The sequence below is a fragment of the Opisthorchis viverrini genome, assembly GCF_000715545.1.
Source record: "Opisthorchis viverrini unplaced genomic scaffold opera_v5_12, whole genome shotgun sequence".
Classification (NCBI taxonomy): Eukaryota; Metazoa; Platyhelminthes; class Trematoda; order Opisthorchiida; family Opisthorchiidae; genus Opisthorchis; species Opisthorchis viverrini.
In genome coordinates this window covers 2,258,608-2,285,722 of record NW_008751668.1, presented here as the reverse complement: position 1 = coordinate 2,285,722, position 27,115 = coordinate 2,258,608, and the positions used below count along the sequence as shown (strand labels likewise).

The 27,115-nt window shown below is 45.8% G+C and overlaps 4 protein-coding genes across 4 annotated transcripts in view; 1 reads left to right on the top strand and 3 right to left on the bottom strand.

The window, feature by feature from the left end:
- Nucleotides 1-11,475, bottom strand: part of T265_01155 (hypothetical protein) — a gene marked incomplete at both ends in the record, with an annotated part of 14,710 nt that extends 3,235 nt beyond the window's left edge. Inside the window, 6 exons of the mRNA XM_009165116.1 lie at nucleotides 1,028-1,255; nucleotides 1,863-2,027; nucleotides 3,342-3,576; nucleotides 5,568-5,894; nucleotides 10,374-10,481; nucleotides 11,393-11,475. Of these exons, the coding sequence (XP_009163380.1) occupies nucleotides 1,028-1,255; nucleotides 1,863-2,027; nucleotides 3,342-3,576; nucleotides 5,568-5,894; nucleotides 10,374-10,481; nucleotides 11,393-11,475 (1,146 nt within the window). The remainder of the gene's footprint in view (nucleotides 1-1,027; nucleotides 1,256-1,862; nucleotides 2,028-3,341; nucleotides 3,577-5,567; nucleotides 5,895-10,373; nucleotides 10,482-11,392) is intronic.
- Nucleotides 1-27,115, bottom strand: part of T265_12730 (hypothetical protein) — a gene marked incomplete at both ends in the record, with an annotated part of 48,280 nt that overhangs the window by 7,244 nt on the left and 13,921 nt on the right. The window contains 10 exons of the mRNA XM_009165170.1: nucleotides 1,028-1,255; nucleotides 5,534-5,894; nucleotides 10,499-10,620; nucleotides 13,201-13,258; nucleotides 13,381-13,491; nucleotides 16,443-16,652; nucleotides 16,737-16,961; nucleotides 17,083-17,161; nucleotides 21,627-21,700; nucleotides 21,742-21,885. Coding sequence (XP_009163434.1) covers nucleotides 1,028-1,255; nucleotides 5,534-5,894; nucleotides 10,499-10,620; nucleotides 13,201-13,258; nucleotides 13,381-13,491; nucleotides 16,443-16,652; nucleotides 16,737-16,961; nucleotides 17,083-17,161; nucleotides 21,627-21,700; nucleotides 21,742-21,885 — 1,612 coding nt within the window. The remainder of the gene's footprint in view (nucleotides 1-1,027; nucleotides 1,256-5,533; nucleotides 5,895-10,498; nucleotides 10,621-13,200; nucleotides 13,259-13,380; nucleotides 13,492-16,442; nucleotides 16,653-16,736; nucleotides 16,962-17,082; nucleotides 17,162-21,626; nucleotides 21,701-21,741; nucleotides 21,886-27,115) is intronic.
- T265_01153 (hypothetical protein) lies at nucleotides 11,608-26,118 on the bottom strand (the record flags this gene model as incomplete). Its single annotated transcript, XM_009165114.1, has 7 exons — nucleotides 11,608-11,868; nucleotides 13,201-13,258; nucleotides 13,381-13,491; nucleotides 16,443-16,663; nucleotides 16,745-16,961; nucleotides 19,146-19,261; nucleotides 25,981-26,118. The coding sequence occupies 7 exons, from the start codon at nucleotides 26,116-26,118 to the stop codon at nucleotides 11,608-11,610; spliced, it is 1,122 nt and encodes a 373-aa protein (XP_009163378.1).
- Nucleotides 12,110-12,328, top strand: T265_01154 (hypothetical protein; the record flags this gene model as incomplete). Its single annotated transcript, XM_009165115.1, has 1 exon — nucleotides 12,110-12,328. One exon carries the CDS (start codon nucleotides 12,110-12,112, stop codon nucleotides 12,326-12,328), a length of 219 nt encoding a protein of 72 aa, XP_009163379.1.

Sequence of the window (27,115 nt, the reverse complement as noted above, 5' to 3'; positions counted from 1 at the left end):
CATTGACCTAGTGTGATAATCCGAAGAGGTTCTCCGTCTACCTTAAAACCTGGCCAACTTGGTGATCAACTTTTGCGTCAAGAGCGAAATGTTGCCCAGTTAAAAACTACCGATGGTTTACCAGGCCCTTCTGGAAAAAGGGTGTAACGCGCCCCACAGATCACCAACCGTTTAAAAGACAAACAAACAGTACAACAACTGATGCTCCATTACTCTGCTTGCACTCCTCATGAGTCTTACTAGGCGCCTCGCTGAGGATGCGGTGACGTGAGTCGACAACCGAGGCCTAACTAGCGCTGTGTTGACAGGTGATTGAACCTAGGGTTTTCTAAAGTAGTATCGCAAACAAAGGGCGGCTCTGGGGACATGCATTTGGTGCACAAAGGTACAATGGCCAAGAAACGGTCCGGTGACCATTTTGGTGTCGTGTAGAGTACCAACAACCGCTAAAAACTACCGTAAATGCACGCTTCACAAACCACCACTAAGGATCAGCAGTGGTGGACTAGTACATGCCGAAAGCGTCGTCCATAGTGCTACAAACAATCCAAAAAGGGGAATTATGAGTTTCCGTGTGGATACAGGCAGTGGTTTTGGAGATACTTTCGTGCTTAAATCGATTTTGGCCAAACGACGAGGTGTTGATGTTGACAAAGCTGGTTACTCGACAGTAACAGTAGTACGGGATTTTCTGTGATTTGGACGTGTTGACTCAAACACGGTTATTGCTCGAGAAAGATGTACAGAAATGAGAGGAAAGTTACAGCGTCTGGAAGAGAACCAACGACTCATCATCCAAAGATTCACCAAAAGTGTCCCGTGTGGGAGGACGACTATGGTCCGAAAAAAAACCACCCTAATGGGTGAAATTAGATACTCATAAACGGAAATAAAGAGGCCAAATGTGGGGTAAAATTTGGCAACTAAATAAACAAAGAGCACAAACAGAGCCGAAACGATTGTGTGTGGCAAAAGCAATGTGTGTTTCAGTCAATAAAAGTTACATTTTTAAATAAGTGAAGCTCACCTGAATCACCGTCATATTCAGTAAATTGGAAGTGCCAAGAAGCGACAACGAAGATGGGCCGAGAGATGAATTTGCTTGTGCAGCACGTGGCTGTTCGATAGACGCTTCGGCCATGTCAGTGAGACGTCCCGGTGCCGGATCCAACGGCTCCAAACTCACCATCGGTTCCAGTAAGTCACAGCCCAATTTTAGTTGATCTTCCGCCCACCGACGGTGTCGACACCAGAGCTAAGCAGGAAGAAACGACAGGTAAATGAAACAAGGCGGTATTGTTACATCATTGAAGACTGAACAGAACCAATCATTCCCCGGAACTTACTGAGATAAGCTGAGGTGCCTGACAGGCGTTGAAGATCACACTCACACGAGTCGTAGGGGGGAGTACTTGAGGTCGTTAGAATCGCCAGAACAGCTCGTAGAACTCGTTTCAGAAGGTGAACTATCGGTAGTGTTTAACTCGAATACTATATATATATATATATATATATATATATAATATTCTGAAAACGACGAATTCTTAGTCGGTCCCAAACTTTTTCCAGCTCATAGAACCGTTTTGCGGAGGCTCAGTATGCTATCTAGAACCAATCGTTTATACGCGTTGAGGCACACCTAGTAGTGGGCGCAGGGTAGTTGCCCGGTAAAGGCTGCTTGGTTCACAGACGCGACACGGTCTCTATTCGTTTTTAAGGAGACCGCGTTAGATTTATACACTTCGTGTCACATCTGTCTTACGTTTTTTAGCCGCGTCAACATATGTGACTGAAATCCGAGTGAACAGAAGAAAAGCGGAGAAATACAAGCAAACAGGCTTCCAAAGGATTCCACAGATCACGGTACCAAGCTCCTCATCCAAAGGAAACACGAGGGCTGAGATACTGCCAGGTTGCCCAAGCCTAGAGAGGAAAAGCCGAGAAGCAGAGGTTGGGGACGAACCACGGATCTTCCGGGCAGTAAATTCGCGCACTAACCACTTGAGCAGTCTCGCCCCTCCATCCTCCTATCTGTTGGATGAATAAAGCTAACAGACAGCACAACATTCATGCCCTGCAAGCGAAACAGTTGCATCAGTACGCTTTGTATTCGTGACACCAATGAGAGAGACCAAGATAGCTAGCTCAGTGGTTAAGGCGCAAACTTGCGGAAGGTTCGAACCCGACCATAACATCTGGACACCTCCTGCCCGGGCTTGGGAAACTTAACAGTATTTCGGTCCTCGTGATTCCTTCGTGTGGTGCGGTAGCTAGACACTGAAAGGGTGCTGCAGCAGAACCGTTATTTATTACTGAGGGAGTACTATATCCAGAGTTTGAAGTGAAAGAAATGTTCCTCTGCAGACTCTTCTGATTATTGTTCATATTGTCTTGGCAGAGTAACTATCGAAATTGTTGTGATGTTTGACTGTAGCGTACGTTGGAGTCAAGACCCTCAGTCAGGGATCCGTTAGGCCCAACATCAGCCACGTGTTGTAACCAGACTCCTCTCGGGTTCAGTGCGGTGATATCGGAAATTGGGAGCGGGGAGAAAATAAGATGAATACAAGAACGATCTTGCCCCTGGGATATCACCTGATTCACTGAAAACTCTAAAAGTCCCCACAGCACGCTCACTAAAATTTACGGTCGTTGGCATTTCTTTGGACTCATGAAACCGATCAAGATTTGGAGATTGAGCGATTTCCTTTCAAGCACTTTTCACTAAATTACACTTTGTTCTGAGAATAACGCTGTTTTAACGATTTACCTTTCCAGATGACAAGGCACTTAACTCTCAACTAACTCAGCACCAACAGCGCCACAGCCCTTGATATATAATCTCGGTATTTTGGCATTATTTCTTCTAAAAAATAGATGGATAAACCAGACGGCAGCAGGTGTCTCATAATATACATTCCAGTAATAGACACGTCGAAGAAAGAAGCTGTGCCGCCCGTTCGGTGAATTAAGCAAAACGACGGTGCTGCCTATATTCTCAAAAAGAAAAAATCTAAAGATCAGAGGATGAATTTGAACAATGGACTCACGTTTCCATCCAGTGAGCTTATCGAAAAATTTGGGACCGAAAAAAGCATCGCACCTGTACAACCACTGGCTGCTTGAAGAGTGAGTCATCATCGGGGCTTTAAAAAAACGAGACGAGGTCAATCTGACCCTCTCTCTTCCTCCAATACCCAGAGTACGAATACCTCTAGATTTCAGTGCAAGAACCAATACATATGGATAAAACCTCTGGAATGTAATGGAGGTGCGTTGTCGAGCTGTCTGAATTCCAAGTACACACAACTTGCTCTCGTAAACTAGATACAGAAGTACACATAAAAAAATCGCCCAGCCTTAGCACCCTTTCGGTGCCTAGCTGCCATGCCACCCGAAGGAGGCACGAGGGCTGTGATACTGTCAGGTTGCTCAAGTCTAGACAGGAAAAGTCGCGAGGCAGAGGTCGGGTTCGAACAACGGACCCTCCGGTCAGTAAATTCGCGCTCTAACCACCTCGCCCCCACATAAGTATACAGTCGAACCGCAAAGCCCATATCGTTCACTAATCTGGGTCTACGTGGGCCACGAACAAAAACGTTCCCGGATGAGAAAAAACACGTGTTTGAGGTTTGCAAAATTTCATTCGCGAGCTGAAAACGGCAATGCTACCCTAGTCCACAATCATGCGTCATCTGGTGCGTCTGACCTACATTACGGACACCGCTTTGGCTTCGATAAAAAAATCGACAAAATAGGCGGCGCTCCTGCCACTTTGGTGCATTTCTTTGTGATCAAAGTAGTGAGTCACTGTGGCGTAAAAAAAAGAGTGAAAAAACACCACGTTTTGAGTGCGCCTGAGTTGGGATACAGCGACCAAAGTGCCTGGAAAAGCACTCCACATCTGGTGCAGTCTGAATTGATAATTTGTCATGTGGTCTATGTCTGATTTTGGGATGTCGGGCGTGCGACTGAGCAAAACAGAGCGGCGGAACACAGATACAAAACCGCGACAAATAGAGAAAGGAATTAAACACCACGACGGACGCAAGGCATCATCGTTCAGAGAGTAGCGAACTGGGACTCGTATTAACCATCAGCATTGCTGACTCTCCCCGGCAAAGTGGTGACCATCCGAATTTGATCCGTTTGATCAGCAAACCCAATCGAACGTTCAGTTCAGTCTATCGTTTCACTAGCTGACCGTATATGGTATGTTGACTGACGGAAGGAAAAACCGTAACGCCGAACTTTCAGCGCACAGGCCTGAAGAATTTGAAGATTTCAATCTCAAGTATAAGCCCATTGCTCGGCTCGACTACAGGAGGTGAATAGCTCTCAGTGCGAAAAAGACCCTGCGATAACCACCTTCGGAAACGACAGTAAGAGTCAAAACTTCAACAACAACAGGCTGTTTCTGGCTACGATATTCATGAAAGTAACAGAAAGTCTATTCCAGCTTAATTCATCATCATCGTCATGAACAGAACAACATCGGTGTTCAAAGCCGGTGCTTGGCTGTCATACAACCATGATTTGTTTGAAAGCCTTATTGTGAGGGAAAGAATAACAGTGGAAGAGGAATGGACTCGGTGCTCGCTTACTACAATACTTCCGAGGTGCTTATACCTCCAGACACTCATTCAGGTAATATGGATAAAAACTGACAACAAGAACGCCACTGACATCAGTGGCAGTCATATCTTGTGGCGTCTCCAACCAGGCGCAGTGGAAATCACGAGGTCCTCATCCTGGAAGGCGAAAGCACCCAAACTTTTCGTAATCTCTTTCATACCCCTCTGCCAGGTCAATGGTTGGCTACCTCTCTGCTTCCGCCATTCAGAATTGAGCACGGAAAAAAGTACTCTTTTGGAAAAACGATGATTCGGCCTAACCACTACAGCATTTGGTGCTCGATAATCTTCGATTGGAGTCCCTGTTACGCAACGGAAAACGCGTTTTTCGATTGCCACATTGTATATTCTTCCACCCCAGCCTACACTAGCTATGGTTCTAAGACAACTGCTATCGAAGACCCGAGGGCATCTCAGTTCGTGCTTCCTATTAGGCAATGAAGGGGAGCTACTGTAGCTATAGGATGCGAGATGGACCAAGTGGTTAGAGCGCTGATTTACTGACCGGAAGGTCCATGGTTCGAACCCGACTTCTGCCACTCGACTTCCCCTGTCTAGGCTTGCGTGACCTGACAGTATCTCAGCCCTCCTTCCTCCTTCGTGTGCCATGGCAGCTGGGCACCGAAAGGGTGCTACAGCTGAACGGTTTATTTATTCATTTACTTATGACTGTAGCTACAGCCATATAATAAACACAGTCCGTACTGTAGCTTGATGCACACATCCCTTGAGATTCAGGGATATACCAACTCTGCCACCATGGGCGTCTCAAATTGACAAACGCGAACCGAAATGACAGACTCATCTGTTGAACTAAAATCGGAGCTTACACAACCTCCAAGGTGCGCAAAACACTCCACAATCCCGAGTAAATGAAATACTAAGTGATTGCAGCTTACATCGCAGAGTGTGGAACTCAACGCAGTGTCCAACCTGGCAGGTCGAGCAAACAAACGAGGAACACAGCGCGACAGCAAATATTGCGTTTTTGTCCGGCTGGCTGGTTCGGCTAGACGCGATGCCACCGGAATCATTGTATCTTCTCCGTGATCCATATTCCACCGCAGTTCGGCCGTCGTCATCCTGATAGTCTCGTCAATCTGCAACTTAGATTTGTTCGCACGCCGTTGACGACGTATCTCGCCTTGGTGAAAAGACGGTAGGCGGTCAAGTTGTACGAGCAGTACACCATCCAAGTCGCCCATGGGCTGGAGAAGTTCCGGCGGTTGTTGTACCAAAGGCGGTGATATGTGAGGAATCCTTAAAAATACGAATATGGAAGAGATTATGCCTGGTTCATAGAGAATGGGGAAAGGCAAAAAAGAAAACTGGGATCAGAAGAGCTTGGTTGCTCATTAATTCGGTGGACTTTCAATGCGTGAGTGCAGTGGAACAAGGTCTTCAAGACACCATGCTTGATATAGAGAGAAAGTGAAGTGAATAGTGCAGGGTACAAAAATTCAAGAGGTCACGTGAGGCCAGCGACGCTTCAGATTGCAGCGAACATATCGATCCCCACTGGAAAGTGAATGTGGATCTACTGCAGTTCTGTTCATCTGATCGAAAGCACCGCCACATATTTGTGCTCCTCTACACCTTTCACACAATATCGGACAGATGGGAGAATGAACTTTTCCTCAAGGAGTTAATCTCAATGTCACTTTTTTAGAAAAAGCTTACGTGTTTGTATTGACCAGATCAACAGGATGGTTGGAGTTTACCGAATCTTTTCTTGACGCGCAAAATAGAATAAGTGTTGTCTTTATCGAACGGGTGACGTAGTTGAGACAAAAAAACGTTTAAACCCTTGTAATAGGACAGAATGACAAGCTTTCAATAAGCCCGTACCAAACGAAGCTGTTCGAACGAACGCACATGAGATTAGTGATTCGTTTTTCAGGCATAGGGGCTTACATTAGACAGAAAAGTGTTCTGAAAAGTGTACACATGATTGGATGATTGCTGATCGCCTTTAATAATGTGAGTGACGTGTATGAAGTTGAAATTTCGAAAATAGGACGAGCTCAGAGGACTCATCTATACTACTACTATTACTACTACACCTGCAGTCACATTTGACCACAAGCTTGAGCAGGAATTCATTAGAATGGAGACCTCATGGGCAGCATGTTCTACAACAAAATAAAAGGGATGAGGCCAGGTGGCACCACCTCTGTAAGTCCACTGATGCTGTACCGTCGGACAGTGGCTTGTGAAAGTTGCGCCTAAAAACCCAAGAACAGTCCTGCTAACCTCACTTGGACCCACCAAGGTACAACACTCAAGACCGTTTGATGTTGGGTTTCAAGGACGCTAGCTTCACTTGTCTGTGGTCACAGATCTCCCTTTCAAGAGACGCAAAGCGAATTTACAGGAAGGAAACATACTACTCGCATGACTCCCATCAGTAGTATTACCGTTGCACCAGTAGTCCAGTACGTAAAAATTCAGCAAATTGTAAAAAAAAACGATAAGATAATCCCTCCTCGGATCCCCTGGCGTGGATGAACAGCTCGAGACAGCTCAGTGGTTAGGGCTCAAACTTACTAACCGGAAGTTTTGTAGTTCGAACCAAACCTCAGCTTATCGACTGCCCTGTCTAGGCTTGAGTAAGCTGGAAGTCTCTCAGCCTTCGTGCCCCCTTCGGGTGGCATGGCAGCTATGCACCGAAAGAATGCTACAGCTGAACGATTGTACTAGTACTAAAGGTGGGTAAAATTCGCCCTTTTGTACGTAGAAAGCTCGTACATTACGGAGCTACAAAAACAAGGTTTGGAATAAGCAAGGTTCCATCGTTCACTAGTCAAAGCAAGGGACATGGTAACTTTCTGAGCTATGAGCGCACAGATCAAACCACCCAATTGTAAACAAAGCAGCCGCACTGTAGCTCCGAAAAACAGCTCGATTTCAAATTATACAGCGATTCCGTTCAGGGGAAAATCTGAGAGCTCATCACACTGCTACTCAGCTGCTCGAGGCCGAACGATCCCTTACTGACCGGAAGGTCACGGGTTCGATGCACACTGGGGATGATTCCCAACAGGGATAAAAAATCTATAGAGTGCTTCTCAACATAGACTAGCCTCACTGAAAAGATGAAATACCAAATAAAACTTACAAGACATCTTCACGCTACGGCCAAGATCAAAAGATTTTTTCGGCCAAACTTTTTTCAGGGAAAACATCCCACAGAAGAAAGAGAAATTAACTGACGCCCATAGAACGGCTTATAAGGGTAGGTCAAATAGTCCAAACAGGACCCACTATTGTCTGAACGGATCATGAATACCTTGGTGACCAAAAAACCCCAGGGGAGTGCGATTAAATACAGGAATACTGAAGATGAAGAGACAGCTCGTATCTGGCTTAGTTTTACGCGATTGCACCCACTGCCGAAGGACAGTTTCTCGCAGAAGTGCAGTGTTTCGTGTGTAACCCCACTCCTGTTGTTTGTAGAAGCGTTTGAACGATAAAATAAGATTTCAGTATGGCTCCAGGCTGGTCGTTCTTTGGTGAGCTCCATACAGGCCAAGTGATCGATACTAAGCACTAATGAGGAGACAGAGGATGGGAAAACGACGGCGTACTTTCAGTGCCTCCAACGCGAAATGACGACAACAGCCTCTAGGGATTTTCTGAAGTGTAGTGCATTGCACGTTCATGGAAGCCCACCCGTTTAACTTGGAGATGGCTGGTCCGAAGAACCAAAAAAGACAATTCACCCATACTGTATCGTTACAGCGGTAATGGACGATATCAAGTACACGTGAACCAGTCAGTCAGTCAGTTTATCACCTATAAACCAGGTGCGAAAGGTATGTAACTGTTACAGTTTAGTCCGATGCAGGAGCGCCACAGAATGCGTAACTGAACTGTGTGCACTAGTGTTACTAACCACTGATTAGTTGAGTTCCTTAGTCCTCATTTAGACGGCCAGCAGTTTTCAACCCGAGTGAGGTTAATGATTAGAGCTCTGCCAAGCCAAAATGTTCACCTCTCAGTTGCTTCCGCTCACAGTGTTCCACAAAAAGCTCAGCGAACCAAACGGTCTTCCGACACGCGTAAGGTCGCACTTACTCCATTTCGTTGAATTAGGTCTGTGTATAACCATCGAAACAAAGTCGACAAATTTCAGAAACGTCTGACTGATTAATGTCAGATGTATTCATGGTCAACAAAACCAGATTTTTGGAAGTAATTCTCGTATGATAACGCGTTCGGTCGGTGTCGCGTTCCGTAGCTAGATCACCGCGCACTGCGTAAAAAGGGAGGATCAACAGATGACAAAGCGGACACCTATCTTCTGTTCGAAAGGTAACGAACCGAACCAGTCATCAAAATCAAGCAGTAAATTCAAGGTTCTTTGTTTTGCTGTCGCTTTCTTGTGGGATAGTAACTCATGTCACCTAGGCAAGTTACAACTTACTTCGTTTTATCAGGTATACCTGAATACCTGGTGTGACTATGAACAAAATATCTATCCCGCAGAAAACCCCAAAACTGCAACCAAAAAGTTGCCCAGTGGGTTTCAAGCGTGTGTCACGCTACCTGACTGGGAAGTCCTGACTGGCGGGTCAATCGATCGTCACAACCAGGACAGTTACTGGGTCGTCGTTCGATGAGTCAATCACATCGCTCAAGTGTGATCACGTTCACCTGTTCAGACGTGAAAATTCAGATGCGTCCAACATCTCCTTTATCGACCAATGTTGACCGACCAGGTTTTAGGAATTTCAAATTCAGGCCTGTGCAAAAGGACTCATTTTAAGAATGGAAAATAGACGTTATTTAGCTGTGGACTTAGATCATGGTTATCGACCAGGTTTTGAATACAAGGCTTCCAATCGCTCAATAAGTGGAACCGTCCGCAGACAGTCGATCCCACGCGTTTGAAATCGATCGATCCAGTCGTATGTGCTGCTATTGCGCTAAGATGGTGTATTCAGGTAGCTTGAACCAGGTAAATAAATGACCCGGCCACACAACAACTGCAAAGTCCTGAGGTGAGAAACAGAGCGCTTATCTGACCTAAGTTAACGATTCATTCGTTCTTTTTATTCACTTCGCAGCATGAAAAAAACAAGATGAAGCTGCTTAACCGCACGCAACGACAGAAAGCTAGGGTCTGTTCATCGATTACAGTTTTCTACCGGTACAGAGGTCTTTTCACGCTCCAGTTGGAAAAATAGTCAGGACATCGGGAGAAGCCCCTCCCCTTACATGACATTTTCCCCAAGGCCAATGAAAACGATGGATAGCTCTTACCTGGTTTACCCTATTCGGGACTCATCAGCTAGGTCTAGTCCTCGAGTTTCCATCACGGTTAGGTGTGCACTTCAACATCAAATTGAACGTGCTTGGGCTGAAGACCACCAAACGGGTGGTTGGCTGTTCAAAATATTCATCGACCTAACAAGTAGTGTCATATATCGATCCATCACCCATCCAAAGAACTAAGAAACAAACGACTCAGTCGGTCAGCAACCCGGTGGATACCAACAGCTAAGCACACACACACCGTTACGGAGGTCATCAAAATGGCCTTTTCTTCAAAATGGGAGGCAGAGAGCTCGGTCGTCATTACTGTCAATAACCACCCCCTCCCCTACAGTAGTGAAAAAGAGCAAACCATGGATAGAAGGAAGCAGTAACACCATGTTCCGGAAATGGTCATTGTGTCCGATTAAGAGATAATGACAGCTGGTATGAAGAAAAAATAATCGTTCAGTTATAACACACTTTCGGTGCCTAGCTGCCATGCTACCCGATGGGAGCACGAGGGCAGCGATACTGCCAGGTTGCCCAAGCCTAGACGGGGGTAGTCGAGAGGCAGAAGTCGGGTTCGAACTAAACAGATGACTTACTGGATAGACTGTTGTTCGGTCAGTTGACGCTGTTCTGTTTGAGCTTCTGGTTCAAGGGGTTGTACACCGCGTGCCTCGGCTACATCCGAAATACCAGGGTTCTCTTCTACGGATTGGGGATGCTATAAAATCGGAAAACCGAGTAGCCGCATTATGGGGGCGGTGGTGAAATCGCCGTGTCATGACGAAAATATAAAAAATGATGCCAAAAAAGAAAGATTCAGCAATGCGAGGAACTAAGACTAAAACAACAAGGGAAGTATCCATTCTACTGCGACCGAAATACCAAACACTAAGCATCATTCAATAAAGGTGGCAAGGCTAGATATCAACATCTTGACAGACTAAAGTACAAAAGCTGGTGCGAAGATCTTTCGACATTTTACCGTGTTGTAAGCGTCTCCCACAGAAGAGTTCCAAAGTAATGTACGAAACGTGAGGATGCCCACAACGTTGCCAAAAACTCGTTAAACTGGGTGGTGTGCACAGTTTTACAGGAATTGATGGTGAGATGCGTTCGAAAAACTTCACACACAGAGAAGAGCGAAACATTGATTCCAAGTTGAATACGACTGTGGCGAAATATGGGCCACAAAATGAAGGTTCATTCGTGACAGCTCTTGGGTTTGCAAACGAGTGGCTACATTCTGCAATACTTCAGAACTGTTGTTGCAAACCGTCAGTACACCTGTAACGCACGCATCATGCTGATAAATTTAAAAAAAATCTGGAAATGACGCAGAGATGGTAATTATTGCAATCTGTTTCACCTCATATAATTGGCAACTCCCGAATACCAACACGAGCAGGTTTCCTCGACTTAAAATGCGCTTTCGACACCGGAGATAAAGAGGACCAAACAAGAACACCCGTTAGGTTTGTAAATGTTCTCACGTCCTACCTAGAAGTTCTTCACAAACAGCGAGGTTCACCGGAGGCTGTCTTTCCTTTTCTGTCCAACTATCGAGTACATGCATCAGAGAACCACAAGCCCAGCTGTCAACTACTGAACTTTAATTGTACAGATACAATCACTTTTAGATTATTTGAAGATCATGTGACCACAAAACGTACTCCACATAAAATAATGAAAGCAAACAAAACACAAATCATTCGACTATAGCACCCTTTCGGTGCCTAGCTGTTATACCACCAGAAGGAAGCACGAGGGCGGTATTGGGTTGCGCAAGCCTAGACAGAGGAAGTCGAAAAGCAAAGGTCGGGTCCGAACCACGGACCTTCCGGTCAGTAAATTCGCGCTCTAGCCATGTCGCTCCCAATAATGGGAGCAAGACGGTAGGGCTTCCAAACGTAATTCTAGGTTGCGAGTGCCAATCCACTAATATGCGGTTGAGTTGAAGCGCACGACTCTACAAATCAGTTTAAGCATCCTGATAGCTGCATAGGTCATGACGGGTGGGCACAATATTCCCCAACGTGCGTTATCCAGGTGTCAGGATTACATTTCACTGTTGATGATGGGCCGTTTCTATAAAACAAACGTGCTAGCGTTGTTTTGGTCAAGACTTGGCTTATCCGACCCAAAGACTTAAAAGATCTTATCATTGACGCCTGACATAGCAGATACTGGTTTGATTTAGCACATCAGTAATGAAATGGATGGGAAGCGAGTTCGCTAAAGCAACAGATAAAGGTTACCAGAGCAGGGTGGTTGGAACATGTACTACGCATGCCAAAGAGAGTCATGTGCTTTTCAAGCCCTTGATGGTGAAGGATTCGTGGGAGGAACAGGGTGCAACACAGTACCTCGAGATGAATGAGGCCGCGGCTAGGCTGAGTGCAGCGACTGTCTTGTTGACGTCCGTGTAGTTCTTTCCATACGCAGCTGTAAACCCTGCGGAATATGCCCGCAGTGGCGGGCATGCTATCACTTCTCAGTTACAGTATTTAGCTAGGATTCATCTGTCGTTGTATACATGATTTGCGTTGGATGAGGTTAACACAAAACGCTGAGTCAATACTACCAATTGTGAGCTGCTTCAAAATGCTGCACAGAAGTTGCCCGGAGGTGTGGACAAATCAACTCCTTCGGCTGCTTTCCACATAGAACCTTTTCATCCAAGCTCACATCATTTCTCAATCAAGGAACCACGTGACCACGTGATTGAAGGACGAGTGGCACCATGTCCTGTTTAAGCGAGAGCTAATCACATTCTGGATCAGCAGCTTGTGACCCAACGGATAAGCGTTCAACCACTAACCGGGAAATCGTAGATTGTTTTGGGAGATGGGCACTGCTGATGATTCTCAACACCTGAACAGTGCTTCTCAGCTTTTTAAGATGGATTGGCTTCACTGACAGAAATCTCACAATCTCTATTTTTTTCACGGCTTTCTTGAAAATACTTTAACGAACTCGACGTACCGATGTCATCTCGACTTGTGATGAAGCGTTCGCAAGAAAACAGCCCAGCTGGCAAGTAAATCAACGGGCTTCCTCGTAAGTAGTGAATAAATAGCGTACGTGCAGTTGTGGAGAATTTGGGCTGACGAAAATGTAACGGTAAGAGGTTGGAAGGACAAAGGGGAACAGGCTGGTAGTCTCGGGGAGAAAATAGCTCTGATTGGCTGTCTCTAATGATGATGGTGGTAGCTACGACAGAGGACGGAAACTTGATGCAGGTGACTAGAGGAGCATGGGAGAGGCATAATAATCCTTACTTACAAAGTCACTAACTTACCTCAACTGAAGTCACACCTGATGGACCGACAACCGTTCCGTCCAATGCTCGGAAGGTGCTGTAAGTAACCAACAGGATAATGCGGGAAGTTTGGTCAACTACGTTCCGAGTACTACTCACAACGGACCACAGCGTGTCAGTTCATGTCCATTATAAGAGACTCATTAACATACAGCTTACCCGTTTGATTGAAAAGCATTCAATTCACCCAGGGTGATTTGATCTTGGTCTGGTATAGCATACACTGAAGGATCCGCAGGGAGCAACCTGGGCTCCTCGATTTCTGTCACACTGAAAAAAAATGTCAACACTAGTAAGAGGGTTTGGAGGGGAACGACAACATATCTCGTCTTGAAGCTTGAATGGCTTGTGTTCACGCGTCCGTTTTATCTACAGATACGTGAGGACAGATCGTGATACAGTTTGGTGTTCATTACGGAACAATTGAAATACATTCCAGGACTCTGGTGAATGGCTGACAGCGCAACTTGACAAGCCAGGAAGTTCGAAATAGACTGATAACATGTGATAGGGTTCAGGATAACATTCATTTAAAATACTTACACGGTACCACCCCCCTTCGAGGTGGTCCGTCTAATACCGTTGGTGAATCACTCTATACGCAGAATAAACTAAACTATGTAGTGATAAATTTTTCGTCGTTATTATAATGGTACATCAAATTCCGATTGTTCGCCACGTGTTAACTCTGTCGGGTATGCCACTTTTTGTGACCACAGGTACAATGCCAGATATGGGATATCGCTTAATCGTCCTTCGGCACTCCCTGTACAGCAAACCAATCCATCCGCCAGTTGAAAAAAAATCGCTCAGGTGAACACCCTTCCTTGACAAGCCAGGAAGTTCGAAATAGACTGATAACATGTGATAGGGTTCAGGATAACATTCATTTAAAATACTTACACGGTACCACCCCCCTTCGAGGTGGTCCGTCTAATACCGTTGGTGAATCACTCTATACGCAGAATAAACTAAACTATGTAGTGATAAATTTTTCGTCGTTATTATAATGGTACATCAAATTCCGATTGTTCGCCACGTGTTAACTCTGTCGGGTATGCCACTTTTTGTGACCACAGGTACAATGCCAGATATGGGATATCGCTTAATCGTCCTTCGGCACTCCCTGTACAGCAAACCAATCCATCCGCCAGTTGAAAAAAAATCGCTCAGGTGTAACACCCTTCCGGTGCCTAGCACGAGGGCTATGATACTGCCAGGTTGCCCAAACCGAGACAGAGGAAGTCGCAAGGCAGAGGTCAGGTTCCAACCACGGACCTTCCGGTCTAACCACTTGAGTCATCTCGCCAGTTGTCCTATCCAGCTAGCTGCAGTAAAAAGTGACTTAAGTAGTGCGTTGTTCGAATAAGCCGAGTAAATGGACAGGTGCTGTTTTGCTCTTTTCTCACATCACGTCGAGTAATGTTGGTGTACAGCTTCGGAAGCCATCCTGAATCCATTTACCAACAGAGCACAAGATGGCCACTGTAGAGCTCAATTCAACTCGTACCTAATCAGGAACATTGTGGCGTCCCTAATTCGGCCCTGTATGTGTAGGTTCCATTCGATTGAGGTTTTCAATGGACCGGTGCTGAAGACCCTGAAGAATACGTCATTTGAGTTGTCTCTTCCGAGTGATTCCGTCGAACCACAGACTAACTGGGATTTGTCGTATGGCCTTTCACTCTCGGTAGACTGTCAACCAGAAAGAATGGGATTTCCCAAGCTGAATGCCTCGTGTGATGTTGAAATCCAACGGCGTTTGTGTGAAAGTGACATGCCATTGGCGTAGGATGCAAAGAGCGTGGACGTTGCGGTGATCGTAATACACTGTAACAGAAACCCTCGAGTGGTCATATTAGCGACCCTCACCGATCATGGGTTAGAATGCAATCCAACCAATGAGACCGAAAAGCGCCTGTTCCAGATCATATCCTCTGTTCTAAAGAATAATACTAATAAAAACTGTCAAACTATGTGACCGGATGCGAATATGGGAATTTTGCGTATATCCTGTACCACAGTGACTGCATCCGGCATAGGAATCCAACTGTGGTACGCGGAAGAACCTTGACTTTTAACTGGCTGCCATACCATCCAAAAGGCGCACAAGGGCCAAGATAGTGCCAAGTTGCCCCAAGCCTAGAGAGCAGTCGAGACGCAGAGGCCAGCAGCACGGACCCAAAAGGCGCACAAGGGCCAAGATAGTGCCAAGTTGCCCCAAGCCTAGAGAGCAGTCGAGACGCAGAGGCCAGCTTCGAAGCACGGACCTTCCGGTCAGTAAGTGCGCGCCTTAGCCACTTAGTCATCTCCCAATTATAAACACACAGAGGCTTTATTCATTACAGCCACGGATTCGAATGGCGACTAGTGAGTCCCAGACGTAAGGCGAAGTACGAAGTGTGACAGAAAAAAGTGAATATCATTTGGGCATATATGGGAGAGGCGCAAACACAATAGATCCATGTACCTCTCAGAGCATTTGTGAGTTGCACATGCGGTAAGGAGGAAGGCAGCGACGAGAGCCCCCGCGCGCAAAGCTCACTTACCTTTACATGCACTCCTAGATCATCACAGAGATACGGGATACTAGCTGCTTGCGAGACCGAAACTCGCGATAACAGATTGACAGAACTACGTGTCGCTACAATCACTAAAATAACCCCAGTTGCTTACCATCAATAAAATAAATAAATAACCGTTCAGCTGTAGAACGGTGCCCAGCTGCATTGCCAACGGAATGGGGCACGAAGGCTGGGACAGTTCTAGCTTGCGCAAGCCTAGACAGGAGAAGTAGAGATGCAGAGGCCGGGTTCGAACCATGGACCTTCCGGTGAGCAAGCTGGCGCCTTAAATACCGAGCTACCTCGAGCCAAAACTAATATATCAACAGTTTACTAATAAGCCTCTTGAATTCGGTGCTACGGGCTATGTCAGAAGAACGTTGTCGAAAGACCGCAAGAAGCAGCTGGAGCCAGAAATCAACTAGGGATCGCAATCTCGTAGGTAGGCTTATCTTTTCCACGGTGTTCACAGATGGTATATGATACAGTTCGTCAGCAAGCATATGGGTAAGTGGAACAAATATTACAACCATGTTCTCGATATTTGAGAAAGCAATGCGAAATGTTGGATTGCGATGTGATACGCGAGGAGCTAACGTATTCACCCAGAACGCGCAGACAACTAACCGAAAGAATCAATAAAAATTTACAACGCACGTGCCAAGCACAGCTGATTGGACTCGTGGAATTTTGGCCTCTGGTTCCACCACCTGATCAACGTCACAAAGTGGACGTCGGCGTGATTCTTCTGGAGATAATGATGCCACTTTGTCCGTTGCAGCAGCACGAATCGCCACATCATTGTCAGTAAGCTGGATGAGATCCATCCCTGAAGAGAAAGCCAATTCCTCCCCAAAAGTCAGGTTGCTGACAGGAATCTAGGAGACAAGCATCAACTGTTAGTTGGGAGCTGGTAAAATCAAAAAACGAGAAACTAAGAGCACATCAAACCTCCGCACCAGATTGACGTTTTCTTCCATCAAGGTGATATCTTCAACACGCGCTTGATACAAGGAAGTCTGCATCATATCGAAAAGATCCAGATCTACTCCAGCGATATGCACCAAATCCGGTAACTCAAGATTGACTGAGTCACGAAGAGGGTCGGCAAGGGGTAACTCCGGCATATCCGGTTGTTCATCACGTCGCCGTTTCTTGGTGTGTGACGCTTTATTACTGAAAACGAAGGTCATGAACAGAAAATGAAAACCGACATCCGGACTAAACACAGCAATCCGAAATTGGAAAAAGCCAACAAAAATGAAACAAACAGAACCCAAAGGAACGCGCAACGCACCTTGGTGTAGAAATGGGTAAATCAACACTGGTGGGTTGAAAAATGAACCGTCCACGGCAAAACAACTCCTGAAGGTCACCTGCGCATATCAAACGGAGTGGACATGATCAAGACTATGTGGGTAATTTCGAGGATTCTCCGGAGTAAACTTATTCTTATACTTACCATATATACTCGTACTGAACTTTTGTATGTACATTTCAGCTCATGTGCGCTTGTTCTTAGACAAGTAAAACGTTGCTTATCCTCGAAAACCTGGACTCTGTTCTAACTCGTTCTCGGACACTTTCTAAACGTCTCAAAGACTATGTGGGTAATTTCGAGGATTCTCCGGAGTAAACCGGACACACTGTGATTCCTTGGCCATAATCGGACCTTGTGGGTGTTTGGCAGCGGGAAGAAGACCACTACCCAGCTGCTAGATTGCTTGTCACTAGTGAGAAGTGAAGTTCAGGACTATTTTAATCTCGTAAACTCTTAGCCAGAGCCACAGGGGAAAACAACGGTAGTTTCTCTCATCAGCAGTTGGGAGATGGCTGTACCATACCCAAAATGTTACGCAGCGCGCGTTTGACAACTTAGTGAGTCAAATAATAACTAACTGCTTCATATATCTCAGTGTTACCCACAACTTCAGTATGAACAACATCCTAAGCTCATGGATTGGTTATTATCAGGCCCTCCAAGGAGATCAGCGACTGGCCATTCTTGACATTCGCCAGTAGATACGTTGTCTGGATAGACTCGAGTTTACTTCAGAACCAAGACGTGCTTTCACAGATGGAGAGACATGTGAAAGACACCCTGAGTGTGGGTACTTCAGTTTACGGCCAAATAGCGTAATAACACCTGTAGGTTTCCTGTTACACACTAGCCGGGATAAAATTTGTGGATTATGTTAGTCTTCAATTCTTTAACTGTTATACTATGGAATAGGGGTATTTTAACCCCCCTTATTGATGAGTCAAGGGAGGAGAAATATAAAACAGTCTGGGTTCGGATAACACGATGTGACTTACGTAAGACGTATTCAGTCTTCTCCCTGTATATAATGCATAGTCCGAATGTTAGTTGAGAGGCCAAGTATAGCGAGAAACGAACTCGCGTACGGCCTGAAATGCACGATGCTATTTCATTGCTAGAGAAAACAAACATAACGGAACAGGTCATCTGGATAACCTAATACGCATACCAAGCGTCCACAATGTCCACCGAATTCAACTCTCGCCGGGATAGCTTCTTACGCATCCTCGTCGCCGCCAGCCTGGACAGAGTTACAAGTAGTCGAATCAACAACGGAACAAATACCATATGAGACTGAATTTTCCTCGATGTATAGATAAAAGTTCGACGCTGTAAAACATTTCACCTGGTGATCAGCACTTTTCGCGAAAACTCCAGAAATTGGGCTGAAAAATGATTAGACCCATAGGTTAATGCAGGGATAAACTGGGAACAGCAAACATCGGAAACGAGATTAACGAATGCACGTATGCACCCACAATTGTAAATACCCAAGTAAATAGAGTAGCAGCGGTAGCAACACAGAACGATGGAGTTAAGGGACCGTAAAGATATATCTTTAGTCAAATTCAAGCAATATCGACTTTCAAAGAGCAATCACGAAGGTCACTGAGACTAACTACCGAAGTCTGATTCCATGGGCTGCCATTAATAAAAGATTGTGAATTGTTTCTCTCCAACTGTATACACGCTTGGTTATTGGGTAGTACCAGTCCCCTTGTTGCGCATAGACAGTATGTAGGTTAGAAACGTTGCTGTAGCTTTACGAACTGGCCTGGTTATGTTTTAGAGACTGGGAGAAAACTCTCGCTTCCGTCCACTACGTCAGATCAGGTCAATCTGACGAAAATACCAGTTTCTGACCCCTGTCCTCAACCCTGTTGTTGAGAGGCTATGAACTCTACCTATCCCTGGGACCAAGGGATATGAAATAACACTTGGGCAAAGTACGTAGCCTCGTGAATATGATCTTACGAACCAAAAAAAACATTTAAATGACACAAATAAATAAAATTAGTAATTGTTCGCCTGTAACGAACTTTCGGTGCGTAGCTACCATGCCACCCGAGGGAAGCGCGAGGGCTGGGATACCTCCAGGTTGCACAAGCCTAGACAAGAGGGGTCGAAATGCAGAGGTCGAGTTCGAACCACGGACCTGCCGGTCAGTAAATTCGCGCTTTAACGAATGAGCCATCCCGCCCAATGAATTAATTAAGTGACAAGTTAATTGATGTGAGAATATTTTAACTCCAAAACCCTTGTTTGTGGAATAAACAATCGGTGGCGAAATATTCTCAACTTCTCCGGACTACCCAAGATGGAGCGAATTAAGAGGTAGGTTTTCTAAAACTGCCAACAAAACAGCAGCTTGCCCATTAGGTGTAGACAACAATGTAGTAGTAGTTAAATCCTCTCGCTAAGATCACATGAGACTACTTCGATATCAAAGACCCAGTTGAGTTATTACCTTGAATTTCCACGGCAATGAGACACCTCGTTTTCGGATCTGTAGAAAATGTGCACTGGAGTGCCGTCTTTTTCTCGTCATTTCGCAAAGCGTTTTCCACTCTGGCATATCCTGAGTGTGTTGTGATGTGAGGGTGAATTTCACGTGAAAAAGTACGCAACAAGTCGGCAAATGATTTTCGTATTTTACGGCCTACTGCCGACTGTGTTTTCGAGAAGAGGTAGGAACAATGGTCGTTGACTTGTTCGCTGAGCTGAGCAATTTGACTGCAAACGTTTCATCACCAATCGAGGTGACATCATCAGTGCGTTATTGGGGAGAGTGGTTGTGCGTAGCGGTGGGTTAGTGGTTGTGCATTCACAATGCACAAACAATTATGATGGCGCGTACGGATTCTTGTCTCATAGGGACTCTGTGTACCTCGTTCCGTGGACGCGTACATGTCTAGATCCTTTCCTGAGTTCATCATATGCAGTGGTGCCAGGATGTCATCAACATCATCAGGAGCAAAACATCAGTGCTCAACACTGATGTTCCCTGATGTACAACCATGATTTATTTGAAAGCCTTGCTGTGTAGAAAAGAATAGCGAATGCAGAAAAGATTTAATGCTAACTTATTACAATTATTCCGAGGTGTTCGCACCTCCAGACACTCATTCAGGAGATCTGGACAGAAAGTGACGACAAGAACGCCACTAATATCGATTAGGAACCACATCTTGCAGAGTCTCTAGCAAGGTGCACTGGGGATCTCACGGTTCGATATGTCCTTATTTATGGTTCGAGGGCGTGTTCGTTGTGTGGAAGACATAAGAACCTCTGTGTGTGACCATCTGTACGCCCGAAGGATTTTGTGGGTAAAATAATAAAAATCGTTCAGCTGTAGCGCCCTTTCTGTGTCTAGCTGCCAAGCCACTAGAAGGAAGCACGAGGGCTGGCATACTGCCAGGTTGCCCAAGCCTAGACAGAGGAGTCCAGAGGGAGAAGTCGGGTTCGAACCACGGACCTCTCCGTCAGTAAATTCGCGCTCTAACCACTTGGTCCATTTTGTGGGTGCATTGGGAACAGTAGATCAATAATGCTGAGGTATGTCACACGGTTTTCAAGAGGGTTCATTCACCATCGATAGACTGGCCGGTCACACTCCACAAGTTACGTCGGTCAGGTCATGTCAGAGCACCGCTTGCCACAAGGAGCCCTCTTCGCCCAGCCTTGTGTAGGATAAAGACGATCCAGAAGCGGTCAGTCCGTGACTTGGTAACAAAGCACGAAAGCCCCCACTAGTCAACTGGGTTGCAGTACTAACTGAAGACCCCCTGATGGAGAACGCGGGACAAGACAAAGCAATGGTTAGTGACCGTGACAGATATGGCTGTGCTACGGAGCCAAAGGGAGTCTTGCTTCAAAGCTATCGCCTTAACTGGGTAGCTTCCATTTACTTCCACACTGGACAAATAGATTCATTCGTAGTCAACTCATAGATTGCGCTGTCGCCTCCAACGTTTGGCTCTCATTCTTATTCTCCTTAGCCTTGGTGAACGAAGCTGGAACCACTGCACTTCGGTGCACGTCTTGTGAACCGAACTGAACTAAACCCTGATTCAATACATGACAGTACATGACAGTGAGTGAGACGGGTCGGTGGTTGGTGGGGTCAGACCTGGAGCCATGTTGAAAAAGCAGAGGAGAAATGAAAGTTCCATATGTGTATAACGATGATGATGATAACGATAGGCAAAAGGAACTTCGAATGTTTTGGAAAGTTCAAAGGCACGGTTAAAGCACAGAATAAGAGGGATCAGGTAGCCCAGAAGTGTTGAGCTGAGGCAGCAGACGGCGAATACCTCCTCGTGGTGATAACGAGCAGAGATGTCAGGAGCTCAGTAAACTGGTACAGGGACGGGGGAAAAGGAACTGGAGGCAAAAAGACCAGCAAAGATTGCTGTTCTTTGTAAGGAGAGAGGTTCCGACTCGCAGATGCCCCAATGGTAAAAAGAGGTACGGGAGAACAAAATTTACGACCGACTGCTGTGTGCATACTCCAAACATACCTACTTCACACAGCCAAGTTCCCTCACGCGCAGCAGGTTCATCTTGCACCCTATCAGACATAGGTGTGCAGGTGCTGAGTGCAGCAACGTTGTCAACACATACCCACCAACGTACCTACAGTCTATTTTCTTTAATACCCACAGGTATCCATAGTAATGAAAACAAAATGATCCTTCAGCTGAAGCACCCTTTCGGCGCTCTGCTGTCATGTCACCTGAAGGAAGCATGAGGGCCGGGTTACTGCCGGGTTGCCCAAGCCTAGGACAGGGGATGTCGAGATGCAGAAGTCGGGTTCGAACCACAGACCTTCAGCTCAGTAAATTCTCGCTCCCAGGTATCCATGGATAAACCACTCAATGGATTGCTACCTTGGTATAAAATCGTGGATAAACTGGTTCATAACATAACACCTCTAATTTTTTCAGTGAAAACTTCGGGGTATTCAAACAGGTAAGATTTTCATGGAAAATTGATCCTAGACCAGGTGAATGGATATGAGTGCAGCTAGAAAGACTCGAAGAAAACATGGCAGTTTAAGCGTATAGAACCACAACAATCATTGGAGCTCGAGGAAACTCAGAGATTAGCTCGCGAACTTCCTGACGAGGACGTCCGTGGTTCAAACTCAACCTCTGCATCGCGACTGCTCTTGTCTAGGCCTGTGCACCCTAGTAGTATCTCAGCCCTTGTGCTTCCCTCGGGTGTATGGTAGCCATACACAGAAAGGGTGTTGGAGCTGAATGCTTATTTTTATTATCACAGATATCATTCGGAGCGACACATCCAGTGGACATCCAGTGGACAAGCATGCTGAACGTTGAAACTCGCGTTAGCTATGTCGAAAGCTTAGCTACTCTGCACCGTATATTTCCAAATGGATCAACGGTACACGTTCCTCGGGTAGATATCACGGCTCCTCGCCAGGAATTCCAATCATAGTCCCCAAAGTACTGGCTGGCAGGCAAAGCCAGTCACCAATGAAAGTCTCCCAATCACAGAAACCCTCGCCAGATGGTTCTGACATCTTATGCTGGCATTGCGAGCAGTTTGAAGATCACGTTAAGAGTGACCAAGTGCCATGAAAGCACTGTTCAACCGGGGACACCAGCAGCCGGTAACGAACACATTCGTTGGCTCTGCTAGACAGATGACCCCAGCGCGAACTCACCTGACCGACATAAAAAAGTCAGGTCCACTCCTCTAGTGCATGTGACACAACATCCAACTACCTCCAATTAAAGGCCGCTAACGTGTTTTTCCCTCCAACAGCCTAAATCTTGGGCTCCATCGATTGGGTTGCATGAGTGTTTCATCCGATTTTGTTAGTCCCTCTGCGGTCCTGGACGTTGATTTCCTCCATCTCCTTGATCTGCTGGTCCACATAAGTCGCAAAACGTTATTGCACTGCTAAACAAAACTGGGTATTGAGGGTGGTCTGGGAGAAACCCCTTAATCCAGTACCGGGCAGTACCAGGCTCCCACAGCTTTATCCGACTCATCTGCAAATCCCCAGAACCTCACAAGACCCCTTTGAAATGAGATCCAATACCGGTTCCGTAAAGACTGAGGCAAACTGTACCTGATAAACTGCGGACGAGAAAGCCGGTCGTACATTGTACCATCCATCCCTCGAAGACCTACCAAGCCTGGCTCCTGCATCAGATCCCTAAGATCGCGGCGGGTTAAAGACTGTATACAGCCCTGCTAGCACCGTGGGCGACAATGTGGCTCACAGACATCTGATTGCTTTTGGTTACATGTCTCCTTCGATCAACAGCATTACCTCTGGCGTTATCTGGGAGTAAGTAATTTCATGAGCAAGAACTTGTGTATACTGGGGCAAGCGCTGAGCACAAAAACCATTTGAGGTTCCGAAGCGCATACAATCCCTGTGGTAAATCAGCGTGCACGTTGCCACACGGTTGCTCGTGCTCTAATATGATCCGAATGGCACTTCTGACTGCGCGCAATTCCTGTCCGGAATCGCACTGCTATTCTGGCGGATTAGATTTGCTAAAGTTGCCCATCTATGGATGAATACAAATAGATTAGAATTTTCCAGAGGATGAAGTCGCTTGATTTGAACCTTGTGATTCCGACATACCCTCGTCCCATCCCACTGACGTAAGGTGTTCGGGATCCTGTGGCTCCTTTTGGCAGTGCCAATTGACAAGCAACTGATCCTAAGGTCAATGTTGCTACAGTTGTCACTATAGTGACTGAATGATTGACTTCCCACACCTTGGAAAAAGCAATCAGCTGCAACAACCCTTCGGTACCCAAATGCCATGCTGCCTGAAGGTAGCACGAGGGCTGGTATACCGCCAAGTTGCCCTACCTAAACAGGGGACGTCGAGAGGCAGGAGCTGGGTTCGAACCACGGACCTCCCGGTCAGTGAATTCACGCTCCAACCACTAAGCTATCTCACTCCTTGAGGGGAGATTGTTTGTCTGACGGTAGAGAGAGTTCAGACAACTATGTCATACCCAAAGCCTCTGAGGCTTCTATCCAAGTTGCGTTCACCGCGGTGAACACCAAGCTAGCATAAGAGCAACGACTTTGGCTATAGTCATGTTGNTATGTGGGTAATTTCGAGGATTCTCCGGAGTAAACCGGACACACTGTGATTCCTCGGCCATAATCGGACCTTGTGGGTGCTTGGCAGCGGGAAGAAGACTACTACCCAGCTGCTAGATTGCTTGTCACTAGTGAGAAGTGAAGTTCAGGACTATTTTAATCTCGTAAACTCTTAGCCAGAGCCACAGGGGAAAACAACGGTAGTTTCTCTCATCAGCAGTTGGGAGATGGCTGTACCATACCCAAAATGTTACGCAGCGCGCGTTTGACAACTTAGTGAGTCAAATAATAACTAACTGCTTCATATATCTCAGTGTTACCCACAACTTCAGTATGAACAACATCCTAAGCTCATGGATTGGTTATTATCAGGCCCTCCAAGGAGATCAGCGACTGGCCATTCTTGACATTCGCCAGTAGATACGTTGTCTGGATAGACTCGAGTTTACTTCAGAACCAAGACGTGCTTTCACAGATGGAGAGACATGTGAAAGACACCCTGAGTGTGGGTACTTCAGTTTACGGCCAAATAGCGTAATAACACCTGTAGGTTTCCTGTTACACACTAGCCGGGATAAAATTTGTGGATTATGTTAGTCTTCAATTCTTTAACTGTTATACTATGGAATAGGGGTATTTTAACCCCCCTTATTGATGAGTCAAGGGAGGAGAAATATAAAACAGTCTGGGTTCGGATAACACGATGTGACTTACGTAAGACGTATTCAGTCTTCTCCCTGTATATAATGCATAGTCCGAATGTTAGTTGAGAGGCCAAGTATAGCGAGAAACGAACTCGCGTACGGCCTGAAATGCACGATGCTATTTCATTGCTAGAGAAAACAAACATAACGGAACAGGTCATCTGGATAACCTAATACGCATACCAAGCGTCCACAATGTCCACCGAATTCAACTCTCGCCGGGATAGCTTCTTACGCATCCTCGTCGCCGCCAGCCTGGACAGAGTTACAAGTAGTCGAATCAACAACGGAACAAATACCATATGAGACTGAATTTTCCTCGATGTATAGATAAAAGTTCGACGCTGTAAAACATTTCACCTGGTGATCAGCACTTTTCGCGAAAACTCCAGAAATTGGGCTGAAAAATGATTAGACCCATAGGTTAATGCAGGGATAAACTGGGAACAGCAAACATCGGAAACGAGATTAACGAATGCACGTATGCACCCACAATTGTAAATACCCAAGTAAATAGAGTAGCAGCGGTAGCAACACAGAACGATGGAGTTAAGGGACCGTAAAGATATATCTTTAGTCAAATTCAAGCAATATCGACTTTCAAAGAGCAATCACGAAGGTCACTGAGACTAACTACCGAAGTCTGATTCCATGGGCTGCCATTAATAAAAGATTGTGAATTGTTTCTCTCCAACTGTATACACGCTTGGTTATTGGGTAGTACCAGTCCCCTTGTTGCGCATAGACAGTATGTAGGTTAGAAACGTTGCTGTAGCTTTACGAACTGGCCTGGTTATGTTTTAGAGACTGGGAGAAAACTCTCGCTTCCGTCCACTACGTCAGATCAGGTCAATCTGACGAAAATACCAGTTTCTGACCCCTGTCCTCAACCCTGTTGTTGAGAGGCTATGAACTCTACCTATCCCTGGGACCAAGGGATATGAAATAACACTTGGGCAAAGTACGTAGCCTCGTGAATATGATCTTACGAACCAAAAAAAACATTTAAATGACACAAATAAATAAAATTAGTAATTGTTCGCCTGTAACGAACTTTCGGTGCGTAGCTACCATGCCACCCGAGGGAAGCGCGAGGGCTGGGATACCTCCAGGTTGCACAAGCCTAGACAAGAGGGGTCGAAATGCAGAGGTCGAGTTCGAACCACGGACCTGCCGGTCAGTAAATTCGCGCTTTAACGAATGAGCCATCCCGCCCAATGAATTAATTAAGTGACAAGTTAATTGATGTGAGAATATTTTAACTCCAAAACCCTTGTTTGTGGAATAAACAATCGGTGGCGAAATATTCTCAACTTCTCCGGACTACCCAAGATGGAGCGAATTAAGAGGTAGGTTTTCTAAAACTGCCAACAAAACAGCAGCTTGCCCATTAGGTGTAGACAACAATGTAGTAGTAGTTAAATCCTCTCGCTAAGATCACATGAGACTACTTCGATATCAAAGACCCAGTTGAGTTATTACCTTGAATTTCCACGGCAATGAGACACCTCGTTTTCGGATCTGTAGAAAATGTGCACTGGAGTGCCGTCTTTTTCTCGTCATTTCGCAAAGCGTTTTCCACTCTGGCATATCCTGAGTGTGTTGTGATGTGAGGGTGAATTTCACGTGAAAAAGTACGCAACAAGTCGGCAAATGATTTTCGTATTTTACGGCCTACTGCCGACTGTGTTTTCGAGAAGAGATAGGAACAATGGTCGTTGACTTGTTCGCTGAGCTGAGCAATTTGACTGCAAACGTTTCATCACCAATCGAGGTGACATCATCAGTGCGTTATTGGGGAGAGTGGTTGTGCGTAGCGGTGGGTTAGTGGTTGTGCATTCACAATGCACAAACAATTATGATGGCGCGTACGGATTCTTGTCTCATAGGGACTCTGTGTACCTCGTTCCGTGGACGCGTACATGTCTAGATCCTTTCCTGAGTTCATCATATGCAGTGGTGCCAGGATGTCATCAACATCATCAGGAGCAAAACATCAGTGCTCAACACTGATGTTCCCTGATGTACAACCATGATTTATTTGAAAGCCTTGCTGTGTAGAAAAGAATAGCGAATGCAGAAAAGATTTAATGCTAACTTATTACAATTATTCCGAGGTGTTCGCACCTCCAGACACTCATTCAGGAGATCTGGACAGAAAGTGACGACAAGAACGCCACTAATATCGATTAGGAACCACATCTTG